General features: G+C 41.2%; 1 protein-coding gene across 1 annotated transcript in view; it reads left to right on the plus strand.

The window, feature by feature from the left end:
- Positions 1–24,388, plus strand: part of COL6A6 (collagen type VI alpha 6) — a 98,421-nt gene that overhangs the window by 11,245 nt on the left and 62,788 nt on the right. The window contains exons 5-16 of the mRNA XM_006770214.2: positions 499–1,056; positions 2,897–3,472; positions 6,233–6,802; positions 14,215–14,558; positions 14,643–14,721; positions 16,721–16,875; positions 19,559–19,651; positions 20,880–20,933; positions 22,728–22,799; positions 22,886–22,912; positions 23,248–23,292; positions 23,383–23,436. Of these exons, the coding sequence (XP_006770277.1) occupies positions 499–1,056; positions 2,897–3,472; positions 6,233–6,802; positions 14,215–14,558; positions 14,643–14,721; positions 16,721–16,875; positions 19,559–19,651; positions 20,880–20,933; positions 22,728–22,799; positions 22,886–22,912; positions 23,248–23,292; positions 23,383–23,436 (2,627 nt within the window). The remainder of the gene's footprint in view (positions 1–498; positions 1,057–2,896; positions 3,473–6,232; positions 6,803–14,214; positions 14,559–14,642; positions 14,722–16,720; positions 16,876–19,558; positions 19,652–20,879; positions 20,934–22,727; positions 22,800–22,885; positions 22,913–23,247; positions 23,293–23,382; positions 23,437–24,388) is intronic.

Here is a 24,388-nt window from a genome sequence, read left to right on the forward strand (position 1 = left end):
CAAAAGCATGGATGGAGTGTTTGTGTGAACTAATATAAATTCAAAGTAAACATCATTACATAAAAGGGTACGGCCATTTTTTTTAGTTTTATTCATTTCAAATGGGCCAGATCCGGCCCGCGGGCCATAGTTTGCCCACAGCTGGTCTAGAGACATTTCTGGTTGTCATAACTAAGGGAGTGCTACTGGCATCTAACGGGTAGACGTCAGGGATACTGCAAAACACCCCTTAGTATCCTACAATGCGTAGACTACCCTCCCCAGTAAAAATTATCCGGCCCAAAATGTCAGTAGTCCTGAGGTTGAGAAACTGAGTAATACACTAAATCAAATCATTAAATAACAAATAGACTGGTCACTTTATGGCCTCCAGTGCTTTATTTACTTGCTAACTAACTAGCCTTACCAAGCACACATTTAGCTTCAATATAGAAATTTTTTTTTCCTGTTCACTCTTAATCTTTTTACATGATAAACATTGCACTTTCTCCCATGCAGCCTGCAAAGAGATGAAAGCTGACATCATGTTTCTGGTGGACAGTTCCGGCAGTATAGGACTTGACAATTTCATCAAAATGAAAACATTTATGAAAAGCCTGGTGAGCAAATCTCAGATTGGGGCAGATCGGGTGCAAGTCGGCGTAGTCCAGTTCAGTGACATCAATAAGGAGGAGTTTCAGCTCAACAAATACATCTCGCAAAGTGAAATTTCCGATGCCATCGACCGCATGCCTCACATTGGACAAACCACGATGACTGGTAGCGCCCTGACCTTTGTGTCTCAGTACTTCAGCCCCGCCAAGGGCGCCCGGCCCAATGTCAGGAAGTTCCTCATCCTCATCACGGATGGTGAAGCTCATGACATAGTCAAGGACCCCGCGGTAGCACTGCGGCAAGAAGGCATCATTATCTACTCGGTGGGGGTGTTTGGCTCCAATGTCACCCAGCTGGAGGAGATCAGCGGGAGGCCAGACATGGTGTTTTATGTTGAGAATTTTGACATTCTGCAGCACATTGAAGATGATCTTGTTTTTGGAATATGCAGCCCCCGGGAAGGTAGGCCTGGGCATTCCTTCCAGGGGGATTATCCAAACACTACGTGTCCATGTTAGTCATTATTTCTACTAATTGAACACTGTAAACTTTTTGTTGGATTGAAATGGTTACCCCAATGGCTTTAGACCAGCGGTTCTCAACCTGTGGGTCGAGACTCCTTTGGTGGTTGAACGACCCTTTCACAGGGGTCGCCTAAGACCATCCTGCATATCAGATATTTACATTACAATTCATAGCAGTAGCCAACATTACAGTTATGAAGTAGCAAAGAAAATAATTTTATGCTTGGGTCACCACATGAGGAACTGTATTTAAAGGGCCAGAGGTTGAGAACCACTGCTTTAGACCTACATAGGCAATGTGACTTTCTTCAACAGAACTGTTGAGTTAAAGAATCAGTAAGGGACAATTTTGGTCCACCTAGATCCTCTCCCATTTGTAGACAAATAGCAGCAGGGTGATGAGGCCTCCATTGAAGAAAAGTGGTAACATCCTGGGTCTTAGATCAGGTTCCCCGGATTCTTGTGGAATTGGTTTTTTGAGGTGTTTTCAGAAGGGAAGTAAGGAAAGCAGGACAGGGCATAGGAAGGAGCTAAGCAAGAGGGTGGTCTGAACTCCATTTTCAGCCCTTCTCAGAAAAATGGGAATGAGGCTGAAAATTCCATGCTTGCTCTTCCCGGTGACTCACCCTCACCCAGGAGCCATTCTTTCCAGGAGACAACAGGAAAGAAACACAAAGTAGGGGCCCATCCAGAGTCACCTCATTGGAACAAAAGACACCCCTGTCGCCCAGGAAATTACAAGGGTTTTGGGAGTTATCTGTCAGGAGCTGAGACAGAGACCAATATATATTTTCTGTTACCTCGCATAGCCTTTCTTGAAGTCATTGGGGTAAATATATTGGCCCCAGGGCTTTCAACAGCCCTACCACTTAGTGAGAAAGTGGCTGGCAAGAGAAGGAAATGTGGTGAACCTCTGCTGGAGGGGTGGGGGAATCCTTTCGCACAACTCCGTTTCTCCAGAATGGATGAGTTCACATTTGGAGCATACCCCTGCAAAGCCTGCAGAGACATTGAGTTACATAAGGACTAAATCATTAAACATCTTACAATCCCACTTCTCCAGAATGAATGAGTTGGGAGTTTAGACCTCTGCACTTTTACATAGAATATACTCCATAGACATGGCTTAAGTATTAATTGGGTCTTTCCTGCGTTACTTTCCATGGCATAGACCCAAGGGAAAAAAAGTTAATGGGAGCATCACCGCAGTTGGGCCAAGTGTGACATGGGCTTATTTCTATGATGAGGCCCAATAATGAAACTAGATAGTGTTTCCAGAATGTCAAAAAAGGGAGAAAATGAAACCCTGAAAAGTCAGCTGTCCTATAACCATGAAAAACTATACAGGTTTGCCAAATTCATTTTTTCTTTGGCCATTTCCCCAAGGCTTATCTTGGGAATACAATTTCATAAACCCTATGGCTTAAACAGACACATCCGTGTAAATGAAAGCACATGTTGAAAGAACCATTTATACAGGAAAATTTCCACAGAATTGTAAATTCTTTTCCAGTCCAAGAGCATGTCCCCCTCTCAACCTTTTCAGAAGGCTTTCCTTTATGTTAGCCTTGTCCTAAAAACTCCCCGAGTTGAATTTTGCGCTGTACTGCCAGCACCAATATATATGTATTGTGTATGTTATCTACGGAATGGACATGCTAATGCACAGCTTGATCCAATGGAGAGGAGACATTGGCAATTACAAAGCAGGCGAGGGCTGGTGAGTCTCCCATGATGTCCAAAGCTAACCTCATGGTTTTCCTTTCTCCTCCTCCTAGAATGCAAGCGAATTGAAGTTTTAGACGTTGTGTTTGTAATTGACAGCTCTGGCAGCATCAACTATGATGAATATGGTATCATGAAGGATTTCATGATAAACCTGGTGAAAAAAGCTGATGTTGGCAAGAATCAGGTTCGGTTTGGGGCTATGAAGTATGCGGATAACCCAGAAGTGCTGTTTTATCTGGATGAACTTGACACAAAGTTGAAGGTGATTTCAGCGCTCCAGAATGACCAGCCCATAGGGGGCAGCACATACACCGCTAAGGCACTAGGCTTCTCAGACCACATGTTCACCGAAGCCCGTGGCAGCCGCCTGCACCGAGGGGTCCCCCAAGTCCTCATCGTGATCACCGATGGGGAGTCCCATGATACAAAAGATCTCAATGCCACGGCCAAGGCCTTGCGGGACAAAGGCATTCTTGTCCTGGCCGTGGGGATCGAGGGTGCTAACCACGTGGAGCTGCTCGCCATGGCAGGATCAGAGGACAAGTACTTCTTCGTGGAGACTTTTGGAGGCCTGAAGGGGATCTATTCAGACGTGTCAGCCAGAGTGTGTAACTCCTCACAAGTAGGTAAGGTTTGCCAATTAAGTTTTTCTTCATTATCAGCAGAGGTCCAAATGAGGGAGAAAGCAATAGCCCTCAAAAACAAGAGAAGGAACTCTCTTCTGCAAACAGGAGAGGTCATCGCGTTATAAGACATCTCATTTGGCTTCCTCCTTAAAGAGGAATACATTCTACAACATCACTACTCCCTCCTGCCTAAACCAGTGATGGCGAACCTATGACACGCATGTCAGAGGTGACACGCGAACTCATTTTTTTGGTTGATTTTTCTTTGTTAAATGGCATTGAAATATATACAATAAATATAAAAAATATAAGTCTTTGTTTTACTCTGGTTGCAAATATCAAAAAATTTCTATATATGACACCAGAGTTAAGTTAGGGTTTTTCAAAATGCTGACATGCCGAGCTCAAAAGGTTTGCCATCACTGGTCTAAACTCTTCTCATGATGGGGAATTCACCGTTTTTTGAGTAAGCTTTATTGATTGGAGCACAAATTAGTTTCCATGTCATTTCCATCTATTAGTTCTTCTTCCTGCTTTTTACACAAGAAATCAAATTCCATACCTTCCTAACAACTAGTGATCATTGCCTGGAGTCAATAATGAACATTCTATTCCAGCCTCAGAGGTTGCCTGAGCAGAGTACAGTAGGACTTCCTTTGCCCTGGATGCTGTTTCTATTCTGGCATCTGGCGATTGCATTGCCACTTTCATGTCTATGTGTCTGTGTGTCTGTCTGTAATGTATGTATGTAATTCATTCAGTCATTCAGCTGTCCTTTTACACCATTTCAAAGGGAGATCATGATCTATTTAAATTCCTTGTCTTTATTAAGAGTATTGTACTAAAAATACTGACTACTTTTTATTAGATAAATTGCTATTAATCTAGGATTCCAACATCTTGATACAGTTCTTTTTAAAAAATAACTTTACTGGTTTTCATAGGTATTGTCTCCTAAGAATGAAAGTATCTTTTTCTTTCACAAAACTAGCAAAGCCTTTCTGGGTATTACTGAAAAGTAGGACAAATCTCTTATCTTCTAGGTGGCCATTGCCTAAGATTCAGTCTGTTCTTTTCTGTAGCAGTTGACATTGCATTTTTATTTTTTTAATACTTTTTGTTAATCCTCACCCAAGGATATTTTTTCCATTGGTTTTTAGAGAGAGTGGAAGAGAGGGAGAGGGAGAGAGATGAAGAGAAACACACTGCTTCCCCACTGGAGCCAGGAAGCAAACCCACAACCCAGGCACGTGCCCTGAGGAATCAAACCCATGACCCTTTGGTGCGTAGGCCAATGCTCTGATCACTGACCCACAGCAGCCAGAGTGATATTGCTTTTTTACTTTTATTTTTTAAAATGTATTGATTTTAGAGAGGAAGGGAGAGGGGGAGAGAGAGAGAAACATCAATGATGAGAGAGAATCATTGATTGGCTGCCTCCTGCATGCCCCACACTGGGGATCGAGCCTGCAACCCTGGCATGTGCCCTGACTGGGAATCGAACTGTGACCTCCTGGTTCATAGGTCAATGCTCAACCAATGAGCTACACCAGCCAGCCTGACATTGCATTTTTAAACAGAAAGTTCTTCCTTGGGCAGGAAAAAGTACTCTATTTCCTTTATTTGAATCTAAAACAAAGAAATTTATTAAGTTAACCAATTCCTGAAGGATCTATTTAACATATTTCTTTTTATCTCTTTTTGCATATCTGCTGTGGGATTCTCAGACACCTTTTGTTTTCCACAAAGCTAACATGAGACCTAAGTGAGTTAGGTCCAGGATGAGATCGCTGGGGAATTCAGGGAAATGTTAATGCTTACCAGAAGGCTAAGGGATACACATGAGCATGTGCCAAGCATAACTCATTCACTGGCAATCATCTTTCATATTCTTTTTGTTTTGTATTTTCTGTGTTAACACCAAGGAAGCATACTATGCTATACTGAATTGTTTGCTCAAAAATAGTATTCTCAAGTAGATATTTTTGCCTAGATGCATCAAAAAGGGGCTGATAAAGAGGAAAACTTCTGAGACATAGATCAGAAGGCATGACTTTAAAACTTCAATTTGTCTTAATACACCAGAAAAGTACTCATTGTCTCAACTGGCCAGGGAGGCTGAGTCAGTACTACAAAACATCTGTCTCTTTGGGTGAAGCTCTGAATGGATGTGTGCTATCTGTTTTTCTTGATGTGCTACTGTCCCTGGGTTTTCCAGAAGGGTTAAGGCTAGATCACAGGTGAGAGCAAGTTCTCTGTAGGAATCCTCCTCCCCCAGCATCTTGGAAAAGAAAATGGTGTGAGACCAAATGGAAAAGCAAAGAGAAGTATTAAAAAATTTTGAGTTGTTCCCCCCTAGTACCACCTTTGGAACTGATGGGTTTTATTTCTTCTCCAATTAATGTGACCACTGAGTGGCCTACTTTCTGAAACCACTTTCAGAAATACCATTTCTATATAGCTGCAAACATTTAATTCAGCGGTTCTCAACCTGTGGGTCGTGACCCCTTTGGTGGTCGAACGACCCTTTCACAGGGTTCGCCTAAAACCATCCTGCATATCAGATATTTACATTATGATTCATAACAGTAGCAACATTACAGTTAATGAAGTAGCAACAAAAATAATTTTATGGTTGGGTCACAACATGAGGAACTGTATTTAAAGGGCCAGAAGGTTGAGAACCACTGAAATCAGGCTGGGTGAAAGAACGAAGAACAATCTAATTTTTGTGGCTGTTCCTTTTCCTTTCCTTTATAGATTGTGAAATTGAAAAAGTAGATCTTGTTTTCCTCATGGATGGTTCGAATAGCATTCATGAAGATGACTTCAAGAAGATGAAGGCCTTCTTGGCATCGATCGTTCAAGATTTTGATGTCAGAGCCAACAGAGTGCGCATAGGAGCAGCTCAGTTTAGCCATACCTATCGGTCAGAGTTTCCGCTGGGAACATTCGTAGGGAAAAAGGAGATATCACTTCAGATTGAAAACATCCAGCAGATCTTTGGATACACACACATCGGCGCTGCACTCCAGATGGTGGGGCAATTCTTCCGGCCAGACATGGGCAGCCGGATCAATACCGGTACCCCACAGGTGTTGCTGGTCCTCACAGATGGCCAATCCCAAGACGAGGTGGCTCAGGCCGCTGAAGACCTGAGACACAAAGGTATCGACATCTACAGCGTGGGCATCGGGAACGTGGATGACCAGCAGCTCATTCAGATCACCGGGACTGCAAGTAAGAAACTGACGGTTGACAACTTCGATGAACTGCAGAAGGTCAAGAAAAGGATCATTCGCAACATCTGTACCGTGGGAGGTGACAGCAGTAAGTATTCAGATGTGTCCCTCGTGTCTATCCCGCCCCTGTGTTCACTGGCATTTTCCTCAAGCTCTGTTTATGGCTGGTGGGGGAATTTGGATTCCTGCCTCTGGATTTCAAGTGGCACGTTTCACAGTGAGCAGGTATTTTCTTGTGACTTGTGGATTGAGAAACAGGGCATCCGAGAGAGTTGTCTGTTCTCCCCCTTGCCTCCTGGGAGAGTATGCCCTCTTTGTAAATGTGAATCCTTCGATTTCAGACGCTGTGAGGAAAAAGCCGTTGTTGTTAATCTGGTTGGTTTCAGAGGCTGGAGGACGTGTATCAAAGAAATACACCATTTGACAGATTTGGGTTGCCTGGCAATAGGGCCTACAGAGCTGCCAGGTGCTGCGGTACGAGGATGCAGGGACTGTCTTTAGAGGGTTATGTCTTTATTATGAAACTTTACTGTGGAAGTTAGTAAATTACTTCTTAAAACTCAGCACAGCCCTGACTGGTTTGGCTCAGTGGATAGAGCGTCGGCCTGCGAACTGAAGGGTCCCAGGTTCGATTCTGGTCAAGGGCATGTACCAGTAGGGGGTGTGCAGGAGGCAGCTGATCAATGTTTCTCTCTCGTTGATGTTTCTAACTCTCTATACCTCTCCCTCTCTGTAAAAAAATCAATAAATATATTAAAAAAAAACCCTCAGCACATTTTGACATCTCCCCCACCCCAACAGATAGAAGGAAAGGTAGCTTTTTCTATTTTTGTATAAAAAGTGCCTAATAGGTTGGCTGTGATTCTGAATGATGGTAAACATTAACCCCGGATTTTCACCAGGGAGAGAGAAGCTTACATAGTGGCTAAGAGCAGCTCTGAAGACAGGCAGCCTGGCTGCTCCATGGCCATTTTTTTCTTGGACAGTTTCTTCTATAAGTTTGATTTTCTCATCTGTAAAATGCGAACAATAGCAGCACCTGATTCAGAAGATCACTGGGAAGCTTAAATGAGAAAATGCATATTTAAGCTTTACTTTGATTAAGCATGGCACCAAAGATGTAATTATAGAGTGCTCTATTTTTGTCTACCACCCACCCATGAAATTGATGCATGAGGGCCAGCTCCTCTCTTGCTCCTATTCCTTTCGGAAGATAAGTGAACCTCTTCTTGGTGATTCATATGTCCATCCAAGTGTAACAATTAAAACTTCATCCAAGAGTACTCTGCTTTCGTAGCCAGCCATGGGCGGCTCCCCTACCACAGAGAAGAGGCCACATGTGGTTGGCATTTATCCATTGTTCCCACCTCTCACTTCTACCCCCTTTCTCCCAGGCCCTGCCCTCTTCTTGCTAACCATGCTCTCTGGCCTTCCCACAATGGGCTGGGGAAGGGAGAAGAGCTGAAGAGGTACAGGGAAGTGGGCCCCTGACGGCACATGTCAGCAATTCGTTTTCTATGACAGTAGCCCATGTCTGAAGTTGGGTCACCCCTCAGTCCTTTAAGGATTTTCCCACCTGCCCCGATCATTACCCGCCCCCACCACGGCACATTTGTCAGTGGATCTTTCCACCACAGTTCCCTCGAGGAAGATATGCATGTCTCAATTCCAGACGTTTCAGTCTTCCTCCACTTCTGAGCAGCTGGTGATGCCTTCAGCTTTATTCTGCTGCCATGTCTTTGCCCTTCCAGGTAGCCTTGTTGGACAGGAGATCAGAGAAGCCAGAGCAGCCCTTTCTACAGGCAACCATAGCAACTCCATGTGAAACAGTAACATATCAATTTCCCTGATAAATACTGGAAGTCATGTGCCCCCGTCCCCAGTGTGGCACCTCCTTTGCAGAGAGAGCAGCATGCCACCCTGCATCTCATTCTTTAGAATTTCTAGGCTTGGGTAATCTCCAACTTATCTCTTAAAGCTCCTCTCTCCTGACTTAAAGAGGACATTACCTTCTTTCCTTTTACATGTGTGTATGTGTATATGTGGTGGGAGAGCTCACCACACATCAACAGCTCTCTCCAAAACTGCTCTTCTGAACTGCAAGTTCAAAACTTTTATAAGACCCAATGTGTAGGCTACAGCTTCAGAGTCCGAGAATTGATCAGGTACTATTGTCTTTGTAAACTCTGCCTCATGATCTCCCCATACTTCGGCATGTGTCTGGTGACTTCAGCCCAACCTTCTACATTAATGTACTGTTTCACGTGAAATACCCATTTCCAGTTATTAGGCAGAAATTTTTTTTTGGAGCTATCTATCCTCTACTTGAGAGAATAAAAGAAAACCATGTGGAAAATCAAAGCCAGGAGTACATGCACCAAGTAGTGCATGAGTTCTTTTTAAAGGAAACAGCCCTGAGTATGAAAACAAATAAGCAAGGAAAGTACTCGAAGATAAACTGGAAGTCATTATGGCAGCAAGCAAGAATGTGAGGCCTTTATAGCCAAGCCGTGGGCTGAGGCTGCGGAGACTGGAATGAACACTGATAAAGCTTCAAAGGCATGTGCAGATATATCAGAGGATGCCTGTTCTTCTTAAACTATAAACTCTCAGCTCTAGGAAATCAGACAGTAGCTTGGTGAGGCTCAAAGCGAGTCACACTTACAATCTGAACATCTAGCTTTGCTTCTTATTAAAATATGTATAACTTTGGAGACATCAGTATCCCTCCTTAGTTTTCTCATCTGTGAAGTTACATCATCTCCGTTTCTCTTAATTGTACACTGTGATTTCATATGTGTGAAAGGAAGGGCAGCTGCATGGAGTAGGAGAGAAGTGACTATGGTTCAATATTTCTGGAGTATCTGTCAAGGGTCAAGTATGGTGCTCTAAGCATTTTGAATGCTTTAGCTCAATAAATTCTTCCCCAAACCATATGGCTTATATTTTTATTTCCAATTATAAACGAGGAAGATGGGACTCAAAGGAATATTGCTAACTTGACCCAGAACATGCAGGACATAACAGACTCAGCAAATTTTGAAACCTAGATCTGTCTGACACCAACCCAGTTTTTTTGTTGTTAAATTAAGCTGCCTGTTTTCTTGACCTCGTTGTTGTCCAGAGTGTCTGATGCTGATGCTATAAAGAAATAGTGTCTAAGCGCTCTGCCTCACCAGTTTATATCTGGAACTGAAGACATCATGGGTTTGTACCTTGAAAATGTTTCCATCAGCTGCTGCTCCCTAGTGAAACCACTTACTGTTAAGTTGTCACTTTCAACATCACAATCTAGTAGCAGAACTAGTAACCTACCTGACCTATCATCACTACCCAGGAAGTATAAAATAAGGTAGTTTGGCATACAGACTCCAAACAAGCCTGGATCTGAATTCCGAGTGTGAGATCCACAGCAGTAACTGTGAGACCATGGGTCAGCTGCTCTGTCACAGCTTCCTCTTGGGCAGAATGAGTATCAGAAGAGTTCCTACTTAGTCTGTTTCATAAGGATAAGTGAGATCCTGAATGGGAAGTCGCTGGTAAATGTTGAGTGAGTATTACTAACTATCACAGAGGGTATATTTATAGGAAGTGACCCTATAAATGCAAAATACATGGAGTGATGAGTTGGTTCCCAGAAGGACAATTTACCAAGGGGCCCTTGGTTGAGGAACTTTGATATTTTAGCAATATTTTAGAGCCATGTTCAAATTTAATATCTCACCATATACCAGATTCCTCTAAGCAACTAAGTTCCAAAGTCTGTTTTCTGTTGTTTTTTTAACCTTCATTCGTGTTTATTTTCCTGATTTTTCTTTGAGTCTGGCTATTCTGACTCCCTAGAGAAGACCGGGCAGTTCTCAGGATAGGAAGGTCCTGCCTTCTCCTTTGCCACGGAGCCATAATTAGGTAGCCAAAGCATCAAGTGTACCTCTTATCTGTGCATCATGGATAGAGGAATCCAAAAGGAGATGAAGCAAAAGGCCAGTCCGATTAAGATGAGGTAAAAGACACCCTCAGGATTTGATTCAAGGAATGTGGGAACTATAAGGAAAGTTAAATGGTCATTTCCAATGCATCTTAACATGGATCTCTGTATGTCCCTGTCCTTACTGGGCTCTCTAGAAAATGGAGCTCAAAGCAAAGTTTGTGCTATTATTTTATGTGCTAATACTTCAGGGGAGCAAGAGTGAGTGGAAGGGAAGTAATACAGGAGAGAAAGTGTAATACAAGATATATGTTACCAAGCTAGCTGCAGCTTTTTGAGAAAGCATAGCCAGCATGTGGGTCATACAGAACACCGAGGAAACCATACAGAGCCACCATGTCGACCTCCTGGGAGTAAAGGAGGGGATTCATCTGCCAATTCCTTCCCATCTATGACCTCTCATTGGTCAGAGGTTACCCCATGAAGAGTCAATTCTCCCATCCTATGTGTTGTGTTATCCAGCCCTTTGGGGAAAGCAGATACAGAACCCACATGCTTTATACCTGTGGCTACGCATGGTGGAAGGAGCCAGAACTCCCATGAGTACAGTTGGGTTGGACATGGGCATCAGAATTATTGGGGCTCTACTGTAATGAGCATGATGGAGGCCATGTCAAAGTCCTTCCCACCCCCACACACAACCTTGGGAAACCAGACCATGGTGGCAGCCAAGGCTCTTCGTTGGATAAATGTCCAAGTACTTGTGTGGGGGAGAGAGGACAGGAGGTCCGAGCAAATCTGGGAGGTATATAAGCTAAGTCTTTTACAGTAACTGTTTTCTTGATCATTCTTTTTTTTTTTTTTTGAAATCTCAGATACCCCTTCTTTCAAAGGCCACACACAGATTTTTTATACTGGCTAATAACTGCCAACAGTCTGACTTTCTTCTTTATTTTCTCAAGAATCTGTCTTCTAATCTTATTAATATTTCCTACTTTTTGCTGATGGCAGATTCTGCTAATTCTTAATAAGAATCTGCCATCATCAACTCCGATTAAGGACTTTCTTTATAAGTCAGATAATTAAAATCAGCTTTTGGGTCTGGCAGGGAACCGTAAGACTATAACTGTCACTCCAATCCATTCTTTTCTGTTCCTTTATATTTTTATTTTGAAATACATAATTTTATTTTTGTAGGCAAGAAAATGAATGCCCAGAGGGGTTAAGAGGTTTGCCAGGTTATTTAGCAGTAACAGAGTCGTGACTGGTACATGACTAACACTAAACTTTGTGGTTCCCACTCGAAGACCTCCTCCTTCCACGCCTCCATATGCCGTTTGTGAGGACTAGTCAAATGCTTAGGACATTAGTTTACTTCTCCATCTTATCACCCTCTGTAGCCAGGCCTGTGAATTACCTTCTTAATTTCCCTGCACTCATTGCCCCTCTTCTGTTCTCCTCACTCCTGCTATCTGAATTTAACCCTACCTTTCTCTTTTGAAATCCAGTTTTAACCATCTCCCTAGCTCAATTCCCAAACCATCCCTACCTCTTATTAACTTTGAAGGCTCCTAATTTGAGAGCAGATGTCTCTGTAGAGTTTTCAAAAGGCCATTATGTGAGAGTCCACTTGTTTAGTATGGCCTAATTCCTCTAATTGTATTTAAACTCATAGCTGCTAGCTCTGTACTTGCTCCCCAAATTCTGTTCCTTGGATCATATTATCATGGAATTATTTGTCAATTTGAATGAAAGAAACACAAGGAACTTATTTACTAGACTTTGTACTTTCAGTAATCTAGACCAAAAAATAAAATACTAAATTTTTATAGGGGATAGTTCTCAGTAATGACATTTTGGCATTTCTATGTTTTGTTTTGTTTTTCTTTTTCTCTCACCAGAGACTGTTTTCCTAGAAAATAGTAACATATTTTGGTTACCGAGTGGTTTTCTAACAATGTTCATCCAATAGGGAACTTTTCAATCTCAAGATAGAAATGAAAGGATACAGATTCAAGAGGAATTTGGGAAAGGACAAATTCTTAATGCTTCCTTCTGACTAGTTTCTTTCTTTTCATTTCACTTTCTGACTCTTGGGGAAGAGATTTTTCCAATAAAGTAAGTGCAGTAAAATTAGAACCCGCCTTTCAGTTTTTCTTGATAACATATTGATTTACTTCAAATGTCACAGTGATTTAAAATTGATTATCAAATAAGGCTTTATATTTTCCCTCACCTGACTCTTCTCATTAAAAATGAATCAAGTTACTGGCCCTTATTTTAAGAATTGAAACTGACATTTTAGTTCGAAAGATTTACAGATGTTTAACTGACCAGTGTGTCTGGAGGTGGTGAAGGCAGACATTTGTTCACACAACAAATAGCTGAAAAACTGCTTATCCAAACAAAGCAAATTGAAAATATACACTCCTCCCCCTTAACTTACCAAGCAAGCTGTGTATGTTGAATTTATTAGAAAGGTTGAAGGTTTTTTTGCCAAGCTAACGTTCTTGGAAGAAGAGTGTATGTTACATGACTTTATTCTTCTCTAATTATCTTCCCTTTGTGAGGCTCAGCTGAAAATAACAAGCTCTTTCTAATTTCTCCCGTGCTTAAATGCCCCTGGAGTTCATACGAATAAGAGCAAAACATTTTTTAAAATGTGTTTTTATTGATAGAGGGTGAGAGAGAGAAAGAGAAACTTCATTGATGAGAGAGAATCATCGCTTGGCTATCTCCTTACTCCCCCACCCCCACTCAATCCCCTTGAAAACTCTGGGGATTGAGAGGCAACCTGGGCATGTGCCCTGACCTGGGAATTGAACCTGTGACCTCCTAATGCATGCGAAAACACTCACTAGTGCAATATCTCTCTAAGTATTTCTTGAACCCCCAGATGGCATTGGCTTTGCCTTCCTGAATGGCTGAGCTCTGAAGGCAGCACCATCTTTGACATGGTTAAATGTGGGGAATTTGGCGCTCCGTGTTTCACTTGTAGGACTTACATCAAGCAATATTTCAAAGGATCTCTTGGAGCATTTGTTTGCCATTTTATTTTTTCTTTTCTGAATGGATTTTAGAAGACAGAGAGGAAACATTCCTTTTGGGATGTTAAATCATCAAAATCATTCATTTAGACAAGTTCTTTGTGATTTCTTTTTATAAATTATTGCTCTGTGCAAATGGTTTTATATTTCCCTTATAATTTAGTATTAGTTGAATGTTGATAAGTAGTGTGATATGAATTTGCGATTTTAGACTCTTAACAGATATACTTTAGATATTTAAATGACTCAGCATAGCTTTTTCAATAGCCACAATAAAATCTTTCACAACTTTGTTATAGAATCTTCTAGACTTTACACCAGTTGAAAATAATAATACTATATACTTTTTCAGGTTATGAAGGATTCTGGGCCTCTTCCATTATTCCCTCATGTTCTTTCTCATTTTCCAACTTTGTAACTGGAATAGAAATAAGAATTCCAAGTGCCTTGGTTCAGATATAGCATCCAAGTCAAATAAGGGGATTATTTGATCTAATGAGGTATGTTTTTTCCCTTAAATCCTAGATTGTTTTGTGGATATTGTGGTTGGATTTGACATCTCCACTCAGCAGAAGGGGCAGACTTTGCTCGATGGCCAACCTTGGATGGAAACCTACCTTCCAGACATCCTACGTGCCATCAGCTCCCTTAATGGGGTTAGCTGTGAGGTGGGCACAGTGACTCAGGTTAGTGTGGCTTTTCAAGTAACCAATGCCACGGAAAAATATTCTCCCAAGTTTGAGATCTATAGTGAAAACATACTGAATAGCTTGAAGGATGTAACAGTTAAAGGACCATCCTTTCTCAACGCAAACTTCTTGAGTTCCCTGTGGGATACGTTTCAGAATAAATCGGCTGCTCGAGGCAAGGTAATTTGGTTTTATTTTATTTATTGGTCTGTGGTTCCGGTGGCCTCCCTTTTACTCATGTTTCTTTCTTGAATACTTTCCTAGGTGGTTCTCTTATTTTCAGATGGATTGGATGATGACATTGAAAAACTTGAACAAAAATCGGATGCTCTTAGAAAAGAAGGTATTGAACATGGGGGAGGACTGGGGGAGGGATCATTATTGATTTTATACTCTCAGAACTCAATGCTGGCTCTTAAGTTTCCAGGCACACAGCCCTGAATTTGACAACCTTTCTACTCTTTATGCACTTGGCAGCGCACATGAGTTCTCAGAACATTCTGGCATTGACTTTTTTTTTTTTTTTAACTTATGCCCTATGGATATGAAAAAACACTGAATACAAAGTCTTACTTTTTCTCTCATATTACTCTATTTCTTCCTCTCAAACTTTCCAGGAAAGTGTGTAACTTTGCCTCACATGATCTAATATTGCTACTTCTTTAGTATCAGCAGACATGAACCATGGATTTCTTTTAGACCAAGGAATGGGAGAGTGGGTTTATGTTCTTCAACACTCTTAAAACATGTTCAGAGTTGCAGGCAATATTGGACAAGTTTACTCGTGTTTTGGGGCTTTCTAATCAGTTCCTTTCTTCAGACCAGAGATAGTCCAACCATGGCGTCTATGAGTGTTTAAAGCTCTGGTACCAGCTTTTGGCTTCAAGAACTAGTGCCCAATCTGGTTTCTTGTCAGTTCTTACCCAAAATATGGATCCGTGGAATGCATACACATGTTCTGGTTTGACTAAGAATAGGAAAACCTTCCTGTAAGTGGATGCTACTGGTGCCCCACCCAGATTCCCTTTTCCAGCCAGGTTCCCTCCCCCATTCTCCAGCGGTGAGTGTTGGCTGCTAACAACTCACAGGTCCCCTTTCTCTGAGGAATTGCCCTTGGTCAATGGGAGCCACCTCACTTGGAAGGTTACTTCCTACCCCATTCCTGGGCAGCAGGTTGAGTACATAGAGTTGGATCTTTGCCTCAAAATAGCACCATGCGGTGTGATTTATGTTCCAAGTTCCTCACGGGATCAGGCTGACACTAGACTCCAGCTGAAGCACTGTCTTGCTCGGCTCCTTTCTCTGCCCTGCCCTGCTTCCCCCCTCACCCCTTTCTTCTGAGAGTTCTTCCTCAGTAAATTGTGTGCAGCCAAATCGCCATCTCAGGCTCTGTGTCCAGATTCTCTGACCTAAGACATCCGCCTCCAAGCTCAGTTATTAGAGCCTGAGCGGATTTGTCTTTGCTATTTTGGTTCTCTCTCTTCAATCTTAAACAAATTGCAAAGTTCAATTTGCAGCTGGAGGAGAAAGATTTTTATTTTGCCCTTTATTTACTAAAGCTACTTTCTCTATGTTCTATCAAGTCTTGGCATTTCTTTCATGAGTTATAGTGGAAATTTTAATGAAAAGGACCCTGGAGTTCTTAGTTTGGATGGGTAGGTGTTTTTTTTGTTTGTTTGTTTGATTTCAGCTTTTCTTTTGTGAGGAAAGATGTATCTCTTACAGACAACATCAAAATTTTCTCCAGGAAGTTTGTCTTGGAACACCCAGATTTCTAAGACCAATCTTCATTTTTCCAACTCCCAAAGAAAATTTAGTAAATCGATTTCAACTTCAGAAGCTAGATTTTTTTTTTATAACCTCAGAAATTCAGAATCTTTGGGGTAGAGATAAAGGGAGGGTGGCCATATGTTCCTTGAAAAGTGTCCAATGGATAAGGATGTCTCTACCTCTGGCTTCCCATATTTAAACACATCTAAATGATTTCTGGTGATGCTGGAACCTATGATATATTGACCTTCCCATATTTAAACACATATAATTTCTGGTTCATAGGTCGACACTCAACCACTGGCCAGGCTCTGTGGATCCTTTAAAACTCACTATTTCACTGTTATAATTTCCCCTGTCTCCAATTTCATTAGTTCTGGAAAATGTAATTCTTTTTGTTCTCTGATGAATCTTGTTACTTGTCAGGCTTTTATTGCTGGGGAAAGTAGACAATAAAATGAGTGTTCCTCTTGCAACTGTTTTCCTAGAATAACAGTTTAGACACACATGTGCAGAAAGATTAAAATTACCCAACCCCCCTCACCTGGAGACCTGTACCTTGTGTTGGCCAGGCTTGAATGCCCTTATCACTGTTGCTCTGACTGGAGCCACCGATTCAAGTGACCTGGCTGATCTTCTCTTCATTGAATTTGGGAAAGGATTTGAGTACAAGACCCAGTTTGCTATTGGAATGAGGGATCTGGGGAGCCAACTGTCAAAGCAGCTGGTAAGTTATTCAGACAAGGCAGGTGAGTTTACATTTTCTATTTTGTGTACAGGTTTAAAATGTATGCTTATGAATTTGAACTAGTTTTGTTCATCGGGGAGTGCAGGAAGAATTTTCTGACTTAGTGGACAGTTGAAATAAGAGGATGTTTTGAAAGAAAGTAATACAGTAGAAAGATGTCAAAGCATGTTTGATTTACATGCTTGGCCAAAAAAGAAGGAAAAAGAAGCAACTAAATAGCACTTACAGTTCTGCTCAAATGAAGTGAAGGGATGTAAGTGCCAGAGAGTGTGAGATCTGAGAGTCAATCAGCTGCTCCCTCAGCTGGCCGTTTGCACATTCCTTGTGGATCCTCAGTGTCGCAGCTCACCACACTGAGTATGATTCTAGTGCCTAAGATGTGTATTTTCCCTGCAACATGGCCTGTCAGTGAGAACCACTTACATTTAGGGTTTAAGTAGAGAAAGAGCCATCTGCTCCAACGCTGAGGAAAAACTAGTTGGATAACCTCCTATGTTGTACTTTATGAGCAATGAAAAGATGTGTGAAGGCTGCCTTCACTGACCGGGATTTTTGCCTTATGATCTATTTTTAGAACCTAATGTCTACGTGAGATGCATCTCAGTCATATTTCTTTCAGAAACACAGGATTTCAAACTAGAATGATTAAGTGTTACCAAGTTGGGTGGCACTACTTTCACCTTAATAAATGGCTAATAATTTATAATTTGCTTATAATTTATAAAACCTATAATCAGTAAATTGGGACCCCCTTCAGTAAAGTGAGAGGTCCTGCTATTTTGCACCTACAGAATTGGTATATAAATAGATGTGTAAACACAATTTGTTCAGTGTCGTAGTTGTGCAAAATATAATTGCTTAAAGAATATGGAAGTTTTGTTGGAATTTCTTTCTACATGGGAAGACAATCTATTTTTAACAATGTATTTTTTTCTCTACTACTCTTTGAAATCTGTAGTGGTAATTCATAGCAGGAGGAAGTTATTCCTCAAAATAACCCTGTCAGTTTTTAAATATCACATAAATGCAACACATTACAAGAAAAATTTAATTTTAGACACAGATTGATCTTAATGTTAATAGTAAAAAATTTGATGTTGTAGGGTTTGGGTGATCCAAAGAAAGTTGATATTATCTACACTAATAAAAGAGAAACTTGCAAATTGGTGTCACTCCACTATGCTCACCAGCCAATCAGAGGACTATGCAAATTAACCCAACAAAGATGGCGGTTAATTTGCATACACAGGCACTGAGCGAAGACTGAAGACTGAAGAGTGCTGCCGCCACAGCAGAGAAGCCTAGTCTCAAGGCTTGGCTTCTCCGCTGTGGCCAGACCAAAGGCCTGGGTCCCAGGTGCCGGAGGAAAACCAGTGCCAGCAGCCAGGGGAAGGAAGGCCTATTGTTCGAATCTTCGTGCAACGGGCTTCTAGTGTAACATGAAATCAGAGAATCTATTTTGATTTCATGTGTTTCAAGTGTTATTGGGTTTGATAGTTTCAGGGGGGGAAAAACAGAATTTTCTAATGTCAGAAAAGAAACATTATATAATAAGAGATAAAGAGAGGAAATTGCTAAATAGTTATCACAAAAGATTGCATTTTTCAACACACTAGAATTTTGATGGGAAACTTCTCAATACAAAGGCTGATTCTGTCCCACTAAAGGCAAATCATGGCATTTACTGTAAACAGAGAATTTTCCTAAAATTAAATCTTGTGTGTTAATTGTAAAGCTGCAATGGAATATGTCTATTATTCAGGGTATGATTAAATTAGACCCAGGATGAGATTTACTTAGACATTTAAATATAGAATATAATTAGAATATGAATTTTGGGCCAGAGTAGACAGAGGAATACTCTCCTCATGCCCCCACCCTCTCCAGCAAGTGCTTCTGGAATGTTGAACCTACAATTGTGTTTTTGAGATCCTGTCACACACACCGTTCTGAAAGTGTTTACCAGTGAACTCCATTCCAAGCAGTGTGACATTGGGCACCATCTAAACCAGTGGTTCTCAACCTTCCTAATGCCGCGACCCTTTAATACAGTTCCTCATGTTGTGGTGACCCCCAATTTCATTGTTACAAATTGAACATAATTAAAGCATAGTGATTAATCACAAAACAATATGTAATTATATATGTTTCCGATGGTCTTAGGCGACCCCTGTGAAAGGGTCATTCGACCCCCCAAAGGGGTCGTGACCCACAGGTTGAGAACCACTGATCTTAAACTTCTAGATACAAAGAATACACAAGCCAGGAAATGAAGAAAACAGTGTGCATTCATTTTATTGAACAAAACATTGGGGGCAGAATTACATAGGGCAATCAACAACACCATGGTCAATACTAGGATGGGGTGGGAACAGGATATCACATAAATTAGTATACAATGAGTTGGCCATGCCTAAACTGATACCATTTTGAGAACACAGAAGATCTTCGAGTTGAATTTGAATTCCTCATATGCCAGAGAATGCAGCTCGCAGAACAAAAGATGGATGGTAAAGAATGTCTCATGCATTCTCTCTAGAGCATGGTCACTTTAATGGTGAAGAGGTTTCTGAAACTGACAGATGTCTGAGTCGCACTGGTGAGCTTCTGTGTGTGTTGGGGAAGCGATGTCACCAAATGTATTTCCTGCCTTCCCCCCAAGGTCAATGTTGCTGAAAGGACTTGCTGTTGTTTATTCTGCAAGTGCATTGGAGGAGATGGAACAGCGGGGGATCCTGGACCACCCGGGAAAAAGGTAATTTTAAAATGTATGGCTCACTTTATTTGAAAGTAAGTGTGTCTTTCAGACATGAGGTCAGGTAGAAATAGGGGTGATTTTGACTTCTGGGCAGAGCCTCGGAGGCAACCTGTTCTCTTTTTATATGTCAGACTAGATGGCCACGGCTTTTTCCTGGCATTCTAAATTGGAGTGTTTCTAAAAACTTTCTGTACCAGTCTCAGGAGAAACAACTGCCAAGATCGTTGATTATCCAATGTTCTAGCATTGATGACAGTGATGTAGGAAAATCAATTGTCATCTTTCATGTTGAATAATGAAAAGCTCCTGAATACCATTGTCATTTCAATTTTCATTTTCAATGACTGCAGAGCCACTTAAAGCAGGAATATTTTGTGTAGTCTGCTAAAATCAAGCTAGATCAGATCACCCTGTCACAGCAAAAGATGTTCAGATGTTTCATTCAGCTTTAGCCAGACCCAAATGTCACAGATGTATAGACAAAAACAGGCCAATTATGAAAACAGTAACCAACAACAGACTTAGATATTTCCTAACCAAAAAAATGTTACGTGCCCTGTGTAAAACTATGGTCTGAGGTTTAGGAAATGTTCAAATATGTACAAGCATATTAGGATGGATTTAGTAATGATTTCAATACTGCTTATTTACATGTGTGTTTGACTTTTGAATAATTTATAAATAGCACTGTAACTCCCAAATTCTCATGGTTGTGTCTCTGAAGAAAGTGTTTGAACTAATTATTTCCTGATCGCTTCTATTTCATGTAAAAAAAAAAGTGGTAGAATTTTCTTAAAAACAGGGCTCAGAAAGAATAGAAAGAATAGAAATGTAGGAGGTCTATTTTTTATATGTAGCATAAATCCTAAAAAAAAAGATTTTTTTAATGAGAAGAGAATAATTCCAGTTTGTCAAGGGCACATAGTGCTGTGTTCATTTGAACATTTGTCTGGACAAAACTCTAGCATGATGTATAACCTCAGAGAGACGTATGGACAAAATTATGATTCACTCACATGCACACACCCTTGAATTATCTGGATACTTGTCTCAGAATTCCATTGATTTTTAAGTGAATAAATGCAGCCTAAGTTGTAGCAGAGGACTAATTCTTTTTCAAACTCTTTTCTAAATAAAGTAAAACTGTGAAGTTGAAGAATTTGCTTGATTCCCTCTGGGTTTTGCTTTATGGAGTGTTGACGTGCTCTTCCTTCCTTATTTCCAGGGACTCCCAGGTTTCAAAGGCAGTGAAGGTTACCTGGGAGAGGAGGGCGTTGCTGTAAGTCAAGGGTTTCTTTCCAGCCCCATCTATTCCTCATCTATATCTACAACATGGAATCGTTTGTGTCAATTCAGAGGACACGGGAAAAGTCAGAGTCTCAGGATTTGTGTGCAAAATCGGAGGTCCTTCCCAATCCCCATAGGGCTTTGCTTCTGGTGATCATTGGTGTCTCCTCTTTCACCACCCACCATCATTGCACAGTGAACTCAATGCAGAACTTACCATTAGTGTCTCCTCTTTCTCCACCCACCATCATTGCACAGTGAACTCAATGCAGACCTTATCTTCCTCACCAGAGGAGTCACATCACTGTTATTTCCCCCTTCCTGATCCATTTTGCACAGGTAAACCAGTGCACCACAATGTTTATCAAGGATCTCACTCTTTCTTGCATCCATCCATCCCTTCCTTTTCTTTCTCTCCCCTTCCTCCCCTGCTTCTTCCCTGCTTGTCTCCCTCCTCCCATCCCTCATGCCGTCTTCTCCCCTCCCTCCCTCCCATTTATCCATCCATGCATCCGTTCATGTAACAGTTATATATTAAGCATCTTACCATTTGCACATTATTTACCAAGTTTTCACTCACAAAGGTATTTATTCATTACAGGCACAGCGTTAGGCCCTAGAAATAAAAATTAATAAAAATCAAATATGGTTCCTATCTCAGGTAACATCTAGACTAGTAGGAAGGCAGATGAGACAACTGTGTTTTCAGCTGTTACACACAAGGACCGTACTCGAGGTACAGTGAGATGCAGTGTGACAGAGTGTAGCAGAACAAATACCTAACAACCTCAAATAACAGCCGTGGAGGTAGTTGGGGCTTGGAAGAAGGCTAATGCTTGGGCAGACATCTGAAGGACAAATAGAAACTTATCCAGGCAAGGTCTGTGGGGGAGAACATTCTGTTACAGAGAGAACGGTGAGTTCAAGGGCACGAGTCATAATTGTATGTTTGCAGAATGGCACATGGTCAACCTGGATGGATCCCAATTCACAGTGAGAGGAGGTTATATGTCAAGTAAGACTTTGATTACTGGGAGTCTTGAATACCCTGTGAAAGATTTGGAGGTGCCTTCCAGGTGGTGGGCAGTCATTGAATGATGTTATGCATAGAAGTAAAAATGATGGGGCGATGGATTTAGGAAGCACACCCAGGCGATATTATGGATGATGATAAGGCAGGGATTACAGGTGGGAATTATGCAGTAGTAGGTGCAAGGCAAAGTGGTCTTAATCTTAGTATGAATGGGGGACATTATGAATGGAAGTAGAATGAACGTAACTTACTGACTACTAGGGAGAGAGACGCTGAAGATGACACCTTTGTTTCCAACTCACAAGATGTACAGACTGGTGGGGTCACCATGACAAGGACTGCAGGAGCAGTATTTATTTAAGTAAAAGAAAGAAGGACAATGGATTTTGGTCTAGAAATCATGCCTCTTGCTTGGTTTATATCTGAGGCATCCTTCTCTGATGTCTCACCAAATTTTTGTTATCTGTTCCTGGAATGCCTCCTGAAATCTTGAGACTACATCTTAACTGCTGGTTGTTTTATTCAGATACTGTTCTACCCATGACAGCATCCACATGAGATCTAAAGCAAAACAAAGTTGTCAACAGAGTAGGTCTGATTTACTTCCATTCTTAGTTTGTATAAACATGAATTCTGGATTGTAAACTATGAGCCGTCACACATTTTTTTTTCCAACACAAAAACTTGTCAGATTTTCAAGACAGATTCCAGATTACAAAAAAAAAACTCACCTGGGTCTGTGCTCTTTCTCAGGGAGAAAGAGGAGCCACTGGATCAGTGGGAGAGCAAGGTACTAAGGGATGCTATGGCGCCAAAGGTCCTAAGGTAAGGGTCACAATAGACATTGTGAAGTCTTCCCAACATTAATTCTTTTTTCTTACACTAACCATTACTGTCCTTTCTATTTTCAGGGACACAGGGGACTATATGGACAGGAGGTATAGTACCAAACATAATCCATTTATCTTATCCTCTGCTACCTACAAATATTTTTATTTTTGAGATTTATTGACCAGTAGATTGTATGCATGAAGTTTTTGTTGACCTTCCTTTTTTATTGTCAATGATTTAACCTTGTTTATTCTTGTATTTTATTGCAGGCAATGTATGTTATTTGTTGATCGTTTTTATTACTAAGTAATCTTTGCTATTACACAAGGCCAGCCTAACAAAGAGGCTGTCTATGCGACACAAAATTCGCGTTTTTCTTTGGTGTCTGACCTCTTTGCATATAAATGTAACGCACTCTATTCTGATCACACCTATCTTTTAGGGTGAAGTTGGGGAAGACGGAATTGATGGATTAAATGGTGTACAGGTAGAGCTTTCTCTTTGTGCCATAAAGACCTTTCTGAGCTATTTTCTCATTAAGAAAATGGGAATTTGAATTTCTTCTTCTGTTTCTTAGGGTGACAATGGTCTTCCTGGAAGAAAAGGAGAAAAGGGTGATGAAGGATCCCAGGTAGGGATTCAGTAAATAGACAACATGAAAACTATATGGGGAATTAAAGATGTGATTCACAGAGTAGAAGAGTTACCTTAGGTGTATGTCATCTAGTGCCACAAAATTGCTTTGTGATAAACAATCACAAAACCTCAATCACATGCAACAATAAATTTTTATTTCTTATGTGTCTGAGACATTCAACTGATCTAGGCTGAGCATAGCTAACCTTAGCTCATGTAGGTTGGCTGGGGACTTGGTTCCACTTGTCGCTTATCCTATTCCTGGGACCAGACCGCTGCCTGGCCGTGTTGACCATGACCTTTTCCTGGTCTTGGCAGAAGCACGAGAGGAAGTAGAAACACACAAGGTCTCTCAAGACCTCTTGAGGGCTAGGCTTGGAAATCTCACTGTGACGTTTCTATTTCTTTCTGTTGGCCAAATCATGTCACAGCCAAGTTCAGGGGTAGGGAATTTTGCCCCCACCTCCCTCCCCCATACACACACACACTTGAAAGGTACTACAGAGTTACATGGCAAAGATTCAGAGAGGAGTGAAGAATTGGGGTCATTAATGAAAAGCAGCTACCACACCAAGAATGGTAGCAGAGTGTTGACAAGAGTATGGTCGCAGGCAGCACGTTGAAGGTGTATGCTGCTCATTCCCATCTAGAACAAATACCAACAGCAGCCATACTTCCATCATGGACTTTATCTGTCTTGAGAGTGTGAACAGTTGAGTCAGAAACCCACTTTCTAGCTAATGCAACCACCTTGGGGAAATGGATAGTCTCTATGAATCCCAGCTGCCTCATTAAGAGAAAGATAATGAACAATACCTGGTGGATAAAGTAGTTGTAAAAACTAAACAAGATGATAAAGGTGTCTGGAACAGAGTTCGCCATTGGGACAGATAATTGAGGTCATTCTTAAATTATTCATATGATGCCTGAAACTGTTTTGTTTTGTT

The sequence above is a fragment of the Myotis davidii genome, unplaced genomic scaffold (assembly GCF_000327345.1).
Source record: "Myotis davidii unplaced genomic scaffold, ASM32734v1 scaffold962, whole genome shotgun sequence".
NCBI classification, from domain to species: Eukaryota; Metazoa; Chordata; class Mammalia; order Chiroptera; family Vespertilionidae; genus Myotis; species Myotis davidii.